At 43.6% G+C, this 17504-nt stretch overlaps 1 protein-coding gene across 5 annotated transcripts in view; it reads right to left on the reverse strand.

Annotated features, from left to right (window-relative positions):
* Positions 1 to 95: 95 nt before the first annotated feature.
* Positions 96 to 17504, reverse strand: part of MCC (MCC regulator of WNT signaling pathway) — a 208797-nt gene continuing 191388 nt past the window's right edge. For 4 of the 5 annotated variants that reach the window (XM_083576624.1, XM_083576627.1, XM_083576625.1 and 1 more), the window contains 5 exons: positions 15171 to 15405; positions 14657 to 14863; positions 14242 to 14339; positions 5504 to 5626; positions 96 to 4463 (listed from right to left, as the gene is read on the reverse strand). In XM_083576624.1, coding sequence (XP_083432750.1) covers positions 4283 to 4463; positions 5504 to 5626; positions 14242 to 14339; positions 14657 to 14863; positions 15171 to 15405 — 844 coding nt within the window. In that variant the 3' untranslated portion in view covers positions 96 to 4282. The remainder of the gene's footprint in view (positions 4464 to 5503; positions 5627 to 14241; positions 14340 to 14656; positions 14864 to 15170; positions 15406 to 17504) is intronic. The other variant, XR_014539771.1, reaches the window with a different exon arrangement.

Genomic DNA, 17504 nt, shown 5'->3' on the forward strand with positions numbered 1-17504 from the left:
TATAAAATAAGAATCAGGAAAGCATTTTCCTGTCCAGAAGCAGTGACTCTAGAACCTTTGATAAAAAAGAGAAAAGGCCATGCCAGAAGGCGTAATGATATTTGCATTAGAAATTTATTCAGAATATAAGAACATTTGTAAAAGTATTATAAATGCCTCTGTATAAATAAATGCAGTTTGTACAAGTCTATATCAAATAAAACAAGGTAGCTATTTTACAGCAGCTAAGGAACTAAAACTGTTGGGAAATCAATTAAAATTGGAGTTTTCCATGAAAAATGCAAATATAAACAGCAAAGCAATACTGACATTTAATGCAAAATTATATGTTCTTTGTAAATAACTAACAGTACATTCAAGCTGGTGTAAAAGGTTTTTTTATACCTTAACCGGAAAATAACAGGTTTAGAACATGTTCCATGCAACATATGACAAACTCATCGACTTCTAGAAACCTGCTCTAATAATACAACTCAACGTGTCACATTTAGACGAAAAGGACTGAATAATTGACTAGATTTGTCATTAAAACAATCACTTCCATGTAACAATGGAATGGATAGTTCTGGAAGTTTTGTTTAGCATGACAATACACAGCACCCACACACGTCAGGTCTGCCTGAGGTCTTGGGCACAGAGATGGTTTTTAAAACAGTTGCATAACTGAATTTTTGGTATTTAATCTTGAGTAGCAGTGACAGATTTTTGCTTTCAACCTAAACACCTTGAACTGTATACTGGCAGTAGCCCATGTCTGCTTTTTTTTTATCATTCTAGCTGCTGATTATGTTCCCTGTGATGAAGTGACTGCTTGTTGAAGGAAGCATCTGATAGGCAGGAGAGCAGCTTCCCACCACAGAAACATACGAAAGCTTAAATTTAATAGACCACCCCTCCTGTGGAAGGTTCATAACATACTCACAAAAATGTTGTTCGAGAACTCATAAATTGCTGTTCCACACAAGTGCTTTAAAGTAACATTCTTGCAATATTGTACTAAAAAATAATGGATCTGATTCTCCTGCCAATAACCTCTAACTTAAGTGTTTTGGTGGTGGGTGGGACGGTTTCCCACCACTTTGCCCCAACCACGTACAGTTCTAGCTTGGTTTTCAAACAGAATCTGTTTCGGAAGTTCGTTGAGCTTCCTGCACTCAATCGGAAGCCGCATTGGATGTTCAGCTTCCAAAAAACATTCACAAACTGGAACACTCACTTCCAGGTTTGCGGCGTTCGAGAACCAAGGTATGACTGTAATAATTTTGGGTAAAGCAGACATTTCTGGTTATTGAAACACAGCTACTCTCCCTTCCTGCAAGTGAAATTGGTGAGTACAGCACACATGCATGAATGCAGTCAATCCTGCAGGAAGGATAGATATGGTTTATCACAGCTATTGGTTAGTTAGATGTGAAGATTGTTAGCTGCCCATTTGCACCAGAAATCAAGAATTAAAACTTTTAAGATAGTGGGCGGGTATCTTACCTAATAACCGTGACTCAAGCTCTGGGCATTTAACCAGAGTTAGTGCAGCAATCTTAGTCCAATAAACAATTGGTACGTAGCACATTGGGGACAGATGTTTTACTTTAAAGCTGGAACTTGTAAAATAGGAAAGTAGTCTTATGAAAACCTAGAACATGCCCCAATGAATTGATGGGGGGGACAAAGCTAAGAAAATCTTAAAGGGTGGGACAGAAGGGAGTCTCAGTGCTCTTTTATATGTGCTCAAAGTCCTTGAAAAATCCATCAGGATTGATAGCAAAGAAACATCCTTCAGGACCGCAGAGGAATGTATACATTCTATAAATACCTGGTAAAGGTGCAGGTGGGAAGCACTACATGTATCTTCCAGGAGGCATTCAGGCCAGCTGAGCTGACCACCCCCCCCATGAACCACATAGCTTCTTTAATCAGAAAGGCTGGTTCTGTAAGATGTTTGAGCACTGAACATAAGAAAACTGGTTAGTGGGAGAGTTTAAAAAAGGTGCCCCGTACTGTGTAGATGGTGGACAGAAAAAGTTTTGGGCTTCTTTGCAGATGATCTAAAGAAATACTTTTAAGAGTATTTCTTGATAGTCTGAAGACCTGAACTGGAATCCACCGAGATTCTATTGTTCCTGCACCATCAACTCATTTAACAGATCTGTTTCACAGAAGCTGTGGCCTGCATCGTCTTATTCAAGACTACAGGTCACAGCTACCAACAAGCCTTGAAGATGTCACTGCTTATCCTTTAAACATGCTAAGGTGAAGGAGTTGCTCCTAGGCCAGAAGTTCCAGTTTGGGTAGCAGTGGCCATAGCTGGAAGGTCTTTCCCCCTGGAGTTGGACAACCAAGGCCTCCTTGTGTTATACCTTGTTCTCTCCAAATCTTAATTTAGGATGGCATTAATTCATTTGGAGAAACATTAACATAGTCTGCTTGTAAACTGAATTTTGCTTAAGAAAGCCAATTAGGATGAAGGGCAAAAGATGACCAAAATTGTCCCCCTACTATACAGCTTGCCAAATGGATAGATGTGCTATACCGGAAAACAACAATGCAGCAGAAAGACAGACAACAAATCAGGTACAAATGAGAGTTAAACATGCATTACTTAACATTAATTTTCACATATTTGCCTTCTTCCTGAATGCTAAACCTTAAAAATACAGACAGACAAAACACCCCGTAGAGCAGTGGCGGCCAAAATTGACCCTCCAGCTGTTTTGGGACTACAATTCCCATCATCCCTGGCCACTGGTCCTGTTAGCTAGGGATGATGGGAGCTGTAGTCCAAAAACAGCTGGAGGGCCAAGTTTGGCCACCACTGCTGTAGAGGCACCTGAACATTTCACCTCCTTAGGTGAAATACCACAACACAGAAGAGAGACTGCAGCAGAAATCCCAAAACCTGTCCAGAAAAGCACATATGATCAGCTACAGTGAAATTATGTGGAAGAACTTGGGACTGTTGGCTGCTTAGAGAATCAGTTCGGGGGGGGGGGGGGGGACACGACGACGTATAAAAGAGCAAGGCACCATAGAGTTGCTTGTGCCACGACTGAGACACTCCTCATTCCCAGAATGTTTGCCTAGACTCCCTCTTCCTGCCACCAATTAGTTATTGCTGCGTTTATGTCTAGAGAAGAACAGAGGCTAGAATATTAAAGATAGTTTTAAAAGTTATACAAAGAACTGACTAAGGCAACCTGTTGCACTCCCACTGATAACGATGGGTTTTACAGGGCCGAACTAGCATCATCATAACACATTTGCAAGTGACTTCATCCAGCTTTTCAGGGAGCACCACCCTACATTCATTTGATTAGGCACATTCCTTACAACCTAAACCATGTTCAGCCTCGGAACTTGATGATTTGATTATTCTGACACTGTACAGCAACTGCATCTACTTCCATTGGGGGAGGGGGGGGAATGTACAATTTTGTACCACCTCTACCTGGATCAGAAAAACAGTTGGATTGCCTGCTTTGATTCTGCTGGTATGTCTAGAAGAGAGATTGAAACGGCATAGCACCCTCCTGATAGATGGAGGGTGTCAGGCACTGGGTCAGCATATTCAAAGCTCCTTTGAATTGCCTCTTCCTTTTGAAATACGACTCCCCTTTTAAAATCTCACTTGGCAGCACTAGCTGCAACACATGCAGAGCTGGTTGGCTCCAGTCTCCTGGAAAGGAATGAGTCACAATGCTGCTTCCTTAGATGTGTCTTGCAGGGCTATGGTAATGTTTGCTTGGGCTTAATCTGTGGCCAGAGGCCAGCTACAAATAAATGTCTGGCTCCCCCCTTAGTTAAGTGTCTGAGCATTTTTCTGGAGAAAAGGAGCTAGAGGGGATAGGATAGAGAATTGCTACCTATTCAAATGAAAGCTGCCTGTCCCATGGCCTTTAAACATTCCCTCAAAAAATGCAGGGGACTCAAACAAATGTTATTGATGCATAAGAACAGTAGAGTGTTCGTGACCATAACAATTTGGAGAGGAAAAAAGGGAAATTTTGTGAATAAAAAAATTACATAGAACCTTGATAAACGGATACATTAACCATCAGGCACTGTTGATATGCAGAGCCATCCAAAGCCTCACTTAAATTTTTGGCTCCTCCAGATGGCTATATATTGCCAAAGTCCTAACTCCTCTTTTTGAGGCACTGACCTCCCACCCTTCCCAGATCCGCCTGTGTGTTCACCACCTAAATGAGTCTTTCCAGGAGACAAATATGCAACGCACATGGATTCTTTTCAAAATTAAAAATAAAATAAAAATCTTCCCCTCTACTTAAAGTGACGTTTCATTGGTATGGGGCCTCGAGTTCTCCTCTTCCAGCAAGGCAATTCTTTGTTTGAGCATTCGCACTTGGGTCTCGTGCCTTTCAACCATCGCCATCATTTGGGATTCCAGTTTCTTCAGCTTGTTTTGATGCTTCTTCTTTGCTTTCTCATAGGCAGCCACAAGGTTACTGTTGTAAAACAAGGATCAGCAGGTCATTCTGGGGTATTTCATGTGAGAATCTCAAATCCACATCTTAGATACAGATATCTTATTTTCTGGATAGCATCTTCCCCACTTCCAACCCCAGTTGCCCATGCAACTTTTATTAAGTGGGCAGACGATTGTACAGTTTTCATTGCTTCTGGAGGCATAGATGCAAAGCTGTTGTCTGCTTAAGAGTACAGTTAGTTGCTTTATTTGCATACTGCTTTCCTGTTAACTTTCACTCAAGGTGGTTCACAATAAACACAAGTTTCAAACAACAACAACAACAACAATAATAATTTATTATTTATACCCCGCCCGTCTGGCTGGGTTTCCCCAGCCACTCTGGGCGGCTTCCAACTGAATATTAAAAACAATACAGTGTCCGACATTACAAACTTCCCTAACAGGGCCGCCTTCAGCTGTCTTTTAAAAGTAAAATAGTTGTTTATTGCCTTGACATCTGCTGGGAGGGCGTTCCACAGGGCAGGTGCCACTACCAAGAAGGCCCTCTGCCTGCTTCCCTGTAGCCTCACTTCTTGCAGCAAGGGAACCGCCAGAAGGCCCTCAGCGCTGGATCTCAGTGTCCAGGCTGGATGATGGGGGTGGAGACCCTCCTTCAGGTATTCAGGACCGAGGCCGTTTAGGGCTTTAAAAGTCAGCACCAACACTTTGAATTGTGCTCGGAAACGTACTGGGAGCCAATGAAGAACTTTCAGGACCGGTGTTATATGGTCTCGGCAGCCGCCCCCAGTCACCAGTCTAGCTGCCACATTCTGGATTAATTGCAGTTTCCGAGTCGCCTTCAAAGGTAGCCCCACGTAGAGCGCATTGCAGTAGTCCAAGCGGGAGATAACTAGAGCATGCACCACTCTGGAGCCTAAACAGTTCCAGTTCAGTGTCACACATAATTTAGTTGAGATTCCTGCATGGACCAGATGACCCTCAGGAGTCCCTTCCAACTACAATTCTATGATTCTAGTCTGTACTGCCATTTGGCCAGGGGTGGGCGGGATCCTTTACCTGTTTGCTCTTTTCAAGTCATTGACGAACTCTGCAGACTGCTGGTGCCGGATTTCGCTGCTCTTTGTCAGTCTTTCTAAGGCACTCACCAACTCCTGCACTCTGCCTTTCAGCTTCTTTTCTCTGAAAAGCACAAAGCGCAATTATTTATCACTACACATTTATGTATGAAGGACGAGTAGACCCAGCGTGGTGAAGTGGTTGAAAGTGGAGGATTAGGACCAGGAAGAGGTAACCTTGGTCCAGATACAGACTCTCAACCTATATCCTTCATGGGGTGGTTGTGAAGATAAAATGGGGTGGGGTGGGCGAGATTGTGTATGGCACCTTGAGTTTTATAAGTGAATAAATAGTTCAAAATCACTGGTAGGGAATGCATATACACAACTGGAAGTTGCAGCTGCTGTTGTGTAACTCCTGGAGTCAAGGAGCCACAAGGGCACTTACTTCCCACACTTGTGTTAACCCTCCCAAGGGTTGATGTTGTGTAAAGGAGCCACCACACAGTTTTCTCCCGTGTGATCCAAGTCTTTGCACATTAGCCCTACAATACGAGAAGCTGCAGTAGCTGGGTCTAAAGTGAAGCATTCATAAGAAGGTCTCTCCTAGATCTCTTTAACAAGAGCCATCCCCAAGGTAAAAGCGTCTCAGATGTGATAAATACAATCAAGTCTATTTTGCTGTTCTGCAGAGACAAAAGGCACTTAAGAGAGTTCTTTCTCATCGTTCTAGCTTTAACTTGTGTTTTCGTCGCACAATTAAGCTTGTGAAAGGTTGAAATTGGCATTCAGAATAAGGGCTCTCATATGGTTTCTCTAAGATAAGGCAACCACTTAAAGTTCTGATTGTTTCAGAGGAGGAAATGGTTCTAAGCCTGGGAGCTACGAAAAGTACCGTATTTTTCGCTCTATAACATGCACCTGACCATAACACGCACATAGTTTTTAGAGGAGGAAAACAAGAAAAAAATATTCTAAACGAAACAGTGGATGTATGATATTGTGGTTCATGCTGTGGCCACAGACGTGATCTGACGGTGAGTTTGGGGTAGCCCAATGCAAAAATCCTGAGGATCCATGTGGATCCATGCTTTGTAACCACGTTTTTGCGCCATTGCAGCCCCATGAAACAGTGTGTGTGTGTGTGTGTTTTTTGGTGCAGGCTGTAGCCATGGATATGCTATGTAATCTGATGGATCCATGCTTTGTAACCACGTTTTTGCGCCATTGCAGCCCCATGAAACAGTGTGTGTGTGTGTGTGTGTGTGTGTGTGTGTGTGTGTGTGTGTTTTGGTGCAGGCTGTAGCCATGGATATGCTATGTAATCTGATGGTGAACTTGGGGTGACCCAGTGCAAAAATCCTGAGGATCCATGTGGATCCGTGCTTTGTAACCACGTTTTAAGTGGGGAGGGAAGGAAAAGCATTCAAGGGACAAGGAGCACGTGTGGGGTGTGTAGAGAAGGATGCTGCTAATGATGCAGGAGAGCGGTTTAAGGGGAGAAGGAGCTCGGTGGGGTGTGTGGAAAAGGAGCTTTTCGGCGAGCTGAGAGGGGAGGGAAAGAGCACTGTTGCTTTAAAGTAGCCAACCGGACAGCAGCCACTTACAGCAGTGTAAGCAGCTCCTTTCCTCTCCCGCTTTGCTCCTTCTCTCCCTCTTTGCTGCTTTACGCAGCTAATGGCGAATCCCCTGCAACCCAAGTCCTGCTCAGCGGATCAGCTGAGACGCTGGGAGAATCGTAATTTCCCCCTCTCCCTCATCCCGTGCCCTCCTGTCCCCAGCAGCCTTTTAAAAAACTTTTTTACTGGTTTTCACCCTCCTGTGCCCTGCCGTCCCTCTGCAGCCTCATTGCTCCGTTTAGAGAGCGGACCTTTACTAGCTGAGGCTGCAGCAGTTGTTGCTGGCTACAAGGCGCTTTTTCCGGCTCGCTATGGCTCCCGTCTGTCCCTCCTCGCGTGTAAGCGGCTGCTGCCTGCTTTGCTGCCATGGCTCTCCTTCCCTCCCTCCTCCTCAGCTCCTCCCCCTCCTCCTGGCTGTAAAGCAAGCAAAGCTAGAGCCGCGCAAAGCGGGACAGAAGCCCTGCAAGCGGCTCCCGCTTTGCTTGACTGACGGCAGCCATGGCTCCGGTCGAGTGCATTCGCTCCATAACACGCACAGGCATTTTCCCTTACTTTCTAGGAGCAAAAAAGTGCGTGTTTTGGAGCGAAAATTACGGTATTCTCTTTCCCCTTGACAAGTGAGATCAGTGATGTGGAATGGCTTCCAGGCACTCAGCAACACTGCAGAAAGTCTCTGAGAGACTGGTGCCACTTTGAAGGAGATGAGAAATGAAGTTTGTGCAAGCACAATCAACATGGCTTACTGCAACCTATAAATCAAGCCATTGGGGAGAGTTTAATTAGCGCATAGTCCTAGACTGGCCTGTAGGTGGCACTGTCCCACTATGTCAGGAAGTGTGACCAAACATGCTTTTTAAATTCGAGAGTTCAGCAAAAAAAAAAGATGAGCTCGAAATGCACTTAAAATAGTCATCACTAGTCAACTTGCTAAACATATAGCTAGGGGAGTGGGCTTCAATTGGCGAGATAATAAATAGTAAGATAGACAAAGAGGCAGTTTTGTGTCAAACGTGAAAAATATCTAAACAATTGTGTCCTAACAACCTGGGAGAAATTTCAGTTTCTTAAAACTGCGCATGGCAATCAAAACACATTTGGATGAATATTTGTGTCTCCTTAAGAGAGAAGCTTTCTTTATGAGGAATAGCTAATCTGTTGATGAACTACAATACCAAATGGCCATGCTGGCTGAGGTTAGTGAGAGTTTGAGTCCAACAATATTATCAGTTAGTGAGCTATAAGATCTAATACCCTCAGGACCTGGGTTCCACTGATCTTCAAGTTCCTTTCTATAGAACGGAAGCTAGAAGATATACATGAAGCTGCAAAGAGTGCAAGTAGTCCCAAGATTTGCTGCTTTCTGAGTCCTATTCAAATTTATTTTCATAATAATAGCTTTTTACCCAAACACATGGATTCAACAACATGTATTTTATAAAGTACTCTTTCCAGATCCAGAGAACAGCTGGTTTTTATATTTTCAAAAATCAGCCACTGGGAATCATCTTAGAACATCTTAGATATAACCTGGAAAATGCATAGCACTGAGGAGAGTTGCATAACATATGAAATTTGATACCTCTTCCCAGACTCTTAAGAATACTACCTTTGCAGTCTTTATGCTTTTAAGACCAAGCTGGCTTTTTTACTTTCCCATCCCAGCTTTGCATAACGCTCCGCCTAAAGAAGTGTCCTGGAGAACTTCAAAGATTGCTTGATGTTTTGTCTCTCTTTTTTTGTCGGCTTAATAAAGATATTTACCAACTATGGATTTGGGGAACTATTTTTCCAGTAAACCACAAACCTGGATTAAAGGCAAATTGTTGCCTGCTTTGGAAAAAAGTGACTCACTCTGTAGCTCCCTATTGCAACAACCAAATTTAATTTCGTGAGTGATGGACCTATCATTCCTTTAGTGACATGCAACATGGAACAATAAGGCATTGTTCAACTATAATAATGCTGTTGAACAGACAAACCTGTGTTGTACTGCATGAGTCGGGACTACTGAGCTCAGTATCTTGCTCTGACTGGCAGTGGCTCTCCAGAGTTCAGACAAGAGCCTTTCCTACCTGGAGATGCCAGTGTCTGAACCTGGGCCCTACTACATGCGAATAACATGTTCCCCCTATGGTCTCTCCCCTAAGCACCGGTTCATCCTCCTGCCTGGCAATAGAAACCAAACACAAAGATGCATCAGCTACCGTCAACTCCACAAAACATTTTCATACTAATGCTGATACTTGCAGAACAACCGTTATTCAGTCCTCAATAAAGGGAATACACTTTTGTTAATGGTAGATTCATGTAACTAAGTGCTTTGCATTTCTGTGTTCCTAAATAAAACTTAAATCACACTGTACAGCTAAGACATTAGCAAGAGTGTATTTCACCATCAGGACATGGTTTGGGCATCAAAGTATGGTGTCAAAGAATATATTTCTCTCCCCAGCCCCAGACATCCATTGCACAAGTATTCTCACGATAGCCGAAAGAAATCTGCAAAATTCTGTGAAGTATACCCGCTTTTCTGGAAGGTGTTTCTCCCCCCTCCCTACAAATTCAGTAATACACATATTTTTCAACGCCATATAACAGGTAAATTCAATCATTTGCTGAAATGTGAAATATTGTCCACAGAGAGTGTGTTATTTTGCAGTTATGCAAAAATATGGTGGCCTTTTATTAGCAATATGGGCATTTTCAAAGAAAGGTATGACACATCTCAACTCTCAATAGGTTAGGGACCCCCTTTGACTAAGGAAAGGTTGAGGAAAGATGGGATTAATGAAAAGGCAGGAATCCCTGCACCCTGCAGATGGCCACGTCATTATCAGAAGTGCTCTATAGCCTCTGTTACAATCTGTCTCAGGATTTGGCACTGAACTGTAGCAGAGCCCCCACTGTTTAATGTACATGGTAATTAGGTCATGGAAAGAGCGAAGTGTGGAATAAATGCTGGCAAGAAGCTGTGAGCACAATGCTTTGGGAGGAGCAATGGGCTTGCTTTAATACACAATCTGAGTTGGCATCTGTGTGTAACTACTGCAGTCTAATTTTTGCTATCACTTTTTAATTGGGTATTGTATGTCTGCAGTACAGTACTGTATTTCATTTTGGTTTTGCTTCTTCAAGCGCTTCCGGTATCCAAGAGAGGACCAAGCTCATCAAAATCAATTGTCTTCCTGAAAAGCGACTGAACAGGTCCTAATCCTCGCAAAATGCTTGTGTTTTTAAAAGAGGCACATACAAAGATTTTTGTTCTGCAGCCCATTATTAGAATGGCTGTGTCTTATAACAGAGGAGCTTCACCAGCCTAGACCAGTTTTTGCCAGCATCACTAAGGGCACTAGAGCAAAACAGCAAACACCCACCCAATAAAGGTCATTCTGCTGAGAAGGAAAAGGACCAGACAACCACTATTAAACCGAAAATAATTTATTATAGCAAGCCACTGTGGTGCAGCAGACAGCTGCTTTTTATTATTGGCTACTTCTGTACCCTAGACTTCTCAGAGGAATTCTAGCCTGATAAGGTAGAGCTGATTTGTGTGAGAGCTATGCAAGGTTACTGAGAGTGGATCTGAGCCTGTATTTTTGACATCCAGGCCTGATGCGCCACACTGCTAATTTACAGCTCACTGGTTTACCCTAAATGAGCCACTATCATCAGTTTTTTTTTGCAGTTGGCAAAATGAAGATAACAATCTACTCCACATGGCTGTTGTAAGTAGGAATAAGAGAGGCGTGTGTAGTTTTGGGGCCGGATATAATGGAAGGTCGGCGGTTCGAATCCCCTTGACAGGGTGAGCTCCCGTTGCTTGGTCCCTGCTCCTGCCAACCTAGCAGTTCGAAAGCACACCAGTGCCAGTAGATAAATAGGTACCGCTCCGGCGGGAAGGTAAACGGCGTTTCTGTGCGCTGCTCTGGTTCACCAGAAGCGGCTTAGTCATGTTGGCCACATGACCTGGAAGCTGTACGCCGGCTCCCTCGGCCAATAAAGCGAGATGAGCGCCGCAACCCCAGAGTTGGCCATGACTGGACCTAATGGTCAGGGGTCCCTTTACCTTTATAATGCCATCAATGAAAAGCAGTAGCAGTAAAATCTCAAGAGTCAGAATTTAACCTTTTAAACATAGGGATTTCTAAGTTATTGGCAACAGTACTGCTTCCAACTCTGTTGAATGTCCAGTATAGAAGGCGGATTTCCATGACTTATTGGTCTTGCTGCTGAGGTTGTCACGAGTCTGTGCTAGCCAAGCAGCATGGAGGTTTTCGTGACCTAAGATACTATTCCACAGGGAGTTCAGCTGAAATCATTGCACTTCATGCAATTGTTCACATCATTCACCCTTAAGTGGACTGGCTTTTGGTCAATAATTATCTGCTCCAGATTTGAACTGGGGAAGTAAATCTGAATACCTCTGTATTCTCCTTGCTAAACTCAGTAATCCTATATGATGCATTTTTTTTCAAAAAAATAAAATTTCTGTCTCTATCTCTCTCAAAAAAATCCTGTGTCGCAGATGGAGAGGGTAGACATTTACTCCCTTTTACTCCTATCTGTTTCAAAGGATTGGCAGAGTTTTTGAATCTCTCCCTTCTTCTCATCCATTTTTCATAGAATCCTAGAAATCCGAGTCAACCCACCCTCACAAAAAAGCCTCTGTTAGGTCATCTCATCCTCTGCTTTGCCAGTGCATGATTGTTCCCTACAGGACATTTCTCTCATTTCCTTTTCCCTGGGGAGTAACTGCTGTAAGTGCTTGTGACCTGTTGGGGAATTTATTAAGGATGAAGCCCAACAGGCAAAATAGGGGAGTCTGTGAAGCAAATGATCACTGTCTTCTTGTAGCAAGGAAAACGCACTGTAAGCATTACAAGAAGGAACGGTGCTGAACTTATTCCAGAGTTTAAGGCTGCAGTCCTGTCCTCACTTCCCTGGAAATAAGCTGCACTAACCTCAAAGGGACTAGTGTCTGAATAGACATTTAAGGCTCCAACAAACAGTAGTTTTTCCTACATAGACAATTACATAGGAAAGCAATCTTACATCACATGTTTTGAAATACACAGAATTATCAAAGAAAGCCTTTATTTCTACCTCAAGAAACCACCATGCAATGATATTCACTTATTTTACTACATTGCACAAAAGTGTTATCTGTAGTGCTAGGGAAACACTAGGGAGTGCAACTCCTGAACTTTTCTTTTAAAGACCAGAAGCGATGACATAATCTGCTAGAGTGCCGGGGAACTGATGGACCCTGCTTGCTCTGACAAGTGAACAAAGTGATAATCAAGGCTTTCAATGACTCATGTAACATATCACCATAGACCAGTGTTCTGGCCAGTGGGTCAGATCTTAAATCTTCCCAGCCCCTGTCAGAGTGTGATGTCAGGTGATGCTGCACTTTGAAGCAGTGGCGTAGCGTGGGTTGTCAGCACCCGGGGCAAGGCAAGTAATTTGCACCCCCTAACCCGTGGATTCGCGCCCCCTAACCCTAACCCCCAGATGTTGCGCCCGGTGCGGCCGGCCCCCCCTGCACCCCCACGCTACGCCACTGCTTTGAAGGCCCAGTTGTCGGAACTTCATAGCAAAGTGCAGGGCTGTTTGAAAGCCCTTTGCAAACAGCTCTGCACTACTCCTGAAACCCCAGGAAAATGGGTTTAAAGAGAATCACTGGGCAGTTTACAAAGGGCTGGATTTTTTTGCTGTTTTGTCTACTGCACTGATTAGACTAAATCTCCATTAACGGAAAAATCGCTTTATTTTATATAAAAAAAAGAACATAAGACGGGTACTGATCCTATAATTGTGATGATCTTTGATATATTTAGGCTGCAAACCTATGGACGTTTACCTGAAAGACAGTGGAGCTTATTTCTGAGTAAACATGCATTGGGTTATGCTGCATATGCCATACTTGTGACAGTAAAAGGTTGCCCTAAGCATGCAACAGATGAAGCCCAGTCATGGGGCCTTTTGTTAATTTTGACCAGCTTGAGGGAACATCATTAGCAAATGCAGGAGCAACAGAACTGATGGGCTTGTACCAGAGTTCCATTTGCCAATAGATACACTGCATGCTTATGAAGATGGTCTAGCATCAGGGCTGAAGAACATGCTTTGAACCCTCTTTTTGCATTATGCCTTTCTTCACTCAGTGTTTAACAAGTCTAACCCTTAACACTTCACACCAATTTAGCTGGGAAGGAAGTTAGGCTTACAGGGTCTGTAATTTCCTGGATCCATTAAAAAAAACCAACTGGTGTCAGGTCAGATAATAGTTCAGGTCAGGGATTCCAGTGATACATTATGGAATTTACTTAATAGCCCAGCAATTTGAAACCTCTGGCGTGAATGCTTTCAAGCCAGAGCGAATTGTTTCTTTTAAATTTGTCAATCAGTTCTACAACTTCATCTTTATTTGATATTGTTTATCAGAGGCACTGCCAGCAAATGGTAGCAGCGTTGCCTCTGGGCCTGCCTTCCTGCTTCCAATGTCTTCTGAACAAAACGTTCAGCTATTTGCTTTTTGAATTTTCTAAAAGGTAGTATTATTCATGGATTAAGAAATAGCTCAATCAGCACAGAAGAGCAGATGAGTAGATGCTTTTTCATTCTTATTCAACCAATGAACAAAATAATTGGAAGGGGTGGTACCTGAACTGGGATGGCTGTTTGGGGCAATCCTACACATTTCCTGGATGAAATGGGGACCTTTGTCCAATTACTACTCTGTTGATCTAGTCCTTGTCTTCAGTTATTTTTTGTTCTACTATTAATGCAGAACCAGGAAGTCTAATTGTCACGGAGATGACATTGAAATGCTATTCCCAGATTTGCAATGTGTCTCCCTTGGGGTCTTTCATTAACTCAGTCAGCTATTCTTGTGCCTCAGGGTTTTCATGTGTGATGTGGGAATTAGCGACAATAATTAAGCCCTCTATCTTTAGAGGCTTGAAGAAACCTGAAGGGACCATGTTGATGAGCGTTGAAGAAAAGTAAAGGAGGAAAGGTATTCTTAGAAAACCGCAGAGGGGCAAGGAAGTGTGATCGCTTGGTATCTGAATGATTTAAAGCCCCAAACGAACGATATCATGAAAATTTTGCTTACCGCCTAAGTGCATTTGCCAGTTCTGTAGTCAGTTCACCTTCACTGTAGGGTTTCAACTCAGCTAGCGTTAAAGATGCCGTGGTGCCATCTGTGCATTCCTGAAAAATAAAGCATAGCAAGTGGAGGTCGTAAAAAACCCAGAGATATGTTTACCAATAATTTGCAACACCTTCTTGCTGGATATTCCCCATTTGCTCCCAAGCACATCTTACATCTTTTCACGTTGCTTCCATTCATATAGCACTCTCACTCCTTGACTGATACCCCCTACACCTGATTATGCTCCCCATAGACACACCTGTTTCCCCTCCTTCTCTCCTGCCCTGTGAGTGATCTCTGGTATTCACAGGAATACTGCCTAAGGACATCGAGGTTCTAAATAGTTCTCACCTGAAGACCCATGACAGCACCTCACCTTACTGGACTTGTCTTTGCTGCTGCTACTAGCTGAGCTTAGGGACCTCATCCTCTGCTCCTTTTGTTCTTCCACTTCCGATTTCAGGTGCTCGATGTGGACCAGGTATGCCTGTTCTTGAGCTTCCCGGCTGCTCAGCTTCAGCTCCAGAGCCTTCTTCTCTTTTTCTAGCAGGTACAGCTGTGCCTTCAGCTCTGCCATTTCCTCCTGGTGGGGAAGCGCAGAAGATCATGGTAGACTGCAGTTTCACACAGTTCTGCGCAACCAGGGTGCAACATTCAGAGAGTAGCTGATAATGTCGGCTCCTTAATATATGGCTATAAAGGGCAATGAATTCCATACTTTGTGTCCTCAGGCCTCTTGCTTCTAAGGCACTGGGTCTCCTTGGCCAGGTTTTTAGGGGGTGTTGTATGCTAGGATTTAATGCTTTTCAGGTAACGAGAGATGCTGCAGCTACATTTTAAAAACCGGAAACCCCGAAACAGCTCCATTCATAAGTCCCTAAATGAAATACCTTCATTGCCATGAGTTCCTGCATGAGTACAGCATTTTCTAGATCCAGCCTTTGGCTGTCTCCACGAGGCTTGACATCATAGCTGAGGGGATCGATATGGATGCTCTCCAACTCCAACATGGTCAGTTTGACAGCCGCCCTGTCGTTCTTCAGCTGCTGAATGTAGTCCTTCAGCCTTTGCTCGTCCTCCTTTGTGAACTCTGTATCGCAGCTACTTGCTGTCGAACTAGTAGTGCTTGGGAGAGGGGAGGAAGTATTTAGGAAACAGTAAGTCCCAATAGCGCTCAGTATCTCGTTTGGTGTGAAAAGGAAAGAACAAAATGCAAATACGTGCACATTATTTCTTAAGCACAGAGGCGGACATGTAGAAAAGTATAGTTGCTTTGTTTATTGGTTAAAAAAAAAATGTTTAAAGACCTGTTGACCTAATGGGGTGCTGTGAAAGATGTCTTTCTGCCCAAGGCCCCGAGGGATGTTGCCGATCAAGGGCGACATTGCTGGGCTAGTGGGACCTGTTATAACTAAGTTCCTTATGTCACCTAGATCCTTATTGCAAAAGGGAGGGGACCAATTGCCTTCTGCCTTACACTCCTAAGTTTTAAACCCAGGCATGGTCTACACGTGCAGCATAAAATGTATGAAAATGGTTCAGTTTCAAACTAAAGATGAGGAATCACACTTTTAGTGTTGCCTTGTATACATGTGTACTGCTGTCACAACACACCTCTGAAAACCAGCTGCTCTGGAAGCTTGCTAGGGTAGAAGTCTCTACCAGATGTGCTAGTTTTCTGTCTGAAGGGATTTTTAAAAAACAAACAAACCGCCAATCTGGTGCCCCTGCAAAAGGGCCTATCTCACCTGTATCCTGAATTGCCACAGCCAACTCTACTATCTCAGGATTGTATCAACTGTGGAGAGAGGCCCCTGGCACTCCTCATCAGGGTTCAACCTGAGCCATGGGTCACCAGTGCTTGCTCCTAAAGCCAGTTTCTGATACTGTGGCATATAGTGAAACAAGTGACTTTGACGACAGAAATGCCTCTGAACATAGACTGTGTTCCCATTCTACCAAGCCTCACTTCCTACACATCTTGGATTAGGGACAGGGCTTGGAGGATATGGTTTGATCACAGGCTTAGAAACCAACCCTTGAGCTCTTTAGGCCCACCACAACCTTGGCAGCTTCTAAGCCCCGTATTACCCAACCTGCTGGCCTCTGGATGTTTTGGACTACAACTCCCATCAGCCCTAGCGAGCATGGCCATTTTACAAGCCAATGGAAAAATATATTATTATTTTTTAATGCAACATTCCTTTTTGTAGGGCACCATTTCAAATTAGGAAGGAAAAAAGAGGAGAGAGAAACGAGGCAATTTGACCCCAGTTTGTACATTAGCAGCTTTTAAAAAGAATAAATGTTAAGATACACATTGTGTAGTTTCTAAACAAGTCTAGGAGCAGACCTCATTAAAGTCTTTCCACCACTCCAGTCTTCCAAAGAAAAAAGAAAAGATTTGCAGAGGTTAATTGCAATGCTACTACCCATTCCTTAACATTCCACTCCTCGGCATAATTACAACAATACTAAAACACGATAGAAACAAGCCTGCTTTTCTTACAGTCTCACACAGAGACAAAGCTGCCTGCTGTCTCCTGAGGACCTGTAATCAGCTGCTGGGTGAGGGTTAAGTCATCCATTAGCTGTGCCTGTCTGGAATGCTGGATGATCTCAGTTATCAGCAGGGGAATAAATCACTTTCTGCACTGGGTTGCAATATTTTTCCATCTTTCTTGACAAAGGAAGGGAAACACAGAGACACACACACAGAGATACACACACACACAGTATGGTTTCTATAGCCATGCTGAACATGGCTTGCTCTTGAGGCAAAGGATGAAGGCAAGGTTCGTGAAAAGGGATGGCTTAAAGCTCAAAACTATCTTTCACTTCTGAGAAGTAAGTTAGATGAAACGGCCTGTTGACATTGTAGAGGAGCTTTCCCCAACCCGGTGCCCTCCTGATCCTTGTGACTACAACTCCCATCAGCCCCAGCCGGCACGATCTTGTCGAGGCTTCCAAGCAGACTGCTGTTCAGGAGCAACACACAGAATTGGCTGGGATCCAAAGGTTTCCCTGAGCTACTCCTTTCCACAAAGTGTCGCATTACACAGGCTTTTGAATTGCAGCTTCTTGCTGATTCCAACTGGTCTCTTCCCTCTCCTAGGGATAACAGGTAATAGGCAAAGCAGCAGCAAGCAAACAATTTTACTTGTTGTGTTTCCCTTAAATTCCGGAAGGAATTCAACACTGCTGATACAGATTTGTTTAGCAGT

This window comes from Podarcis filfolensis, assembly GCF_964270895.1.
Source record: "Podarcis filfolensis genome assembly, chromosome: 11".
NCBI classification, from domain to species: domain Eukaryota; kingdom Metazoa; phylum Chordata; class Lepidosauria; order Squamata; family Lacertidae; genus Podarcis; species Podarcis filfolensis.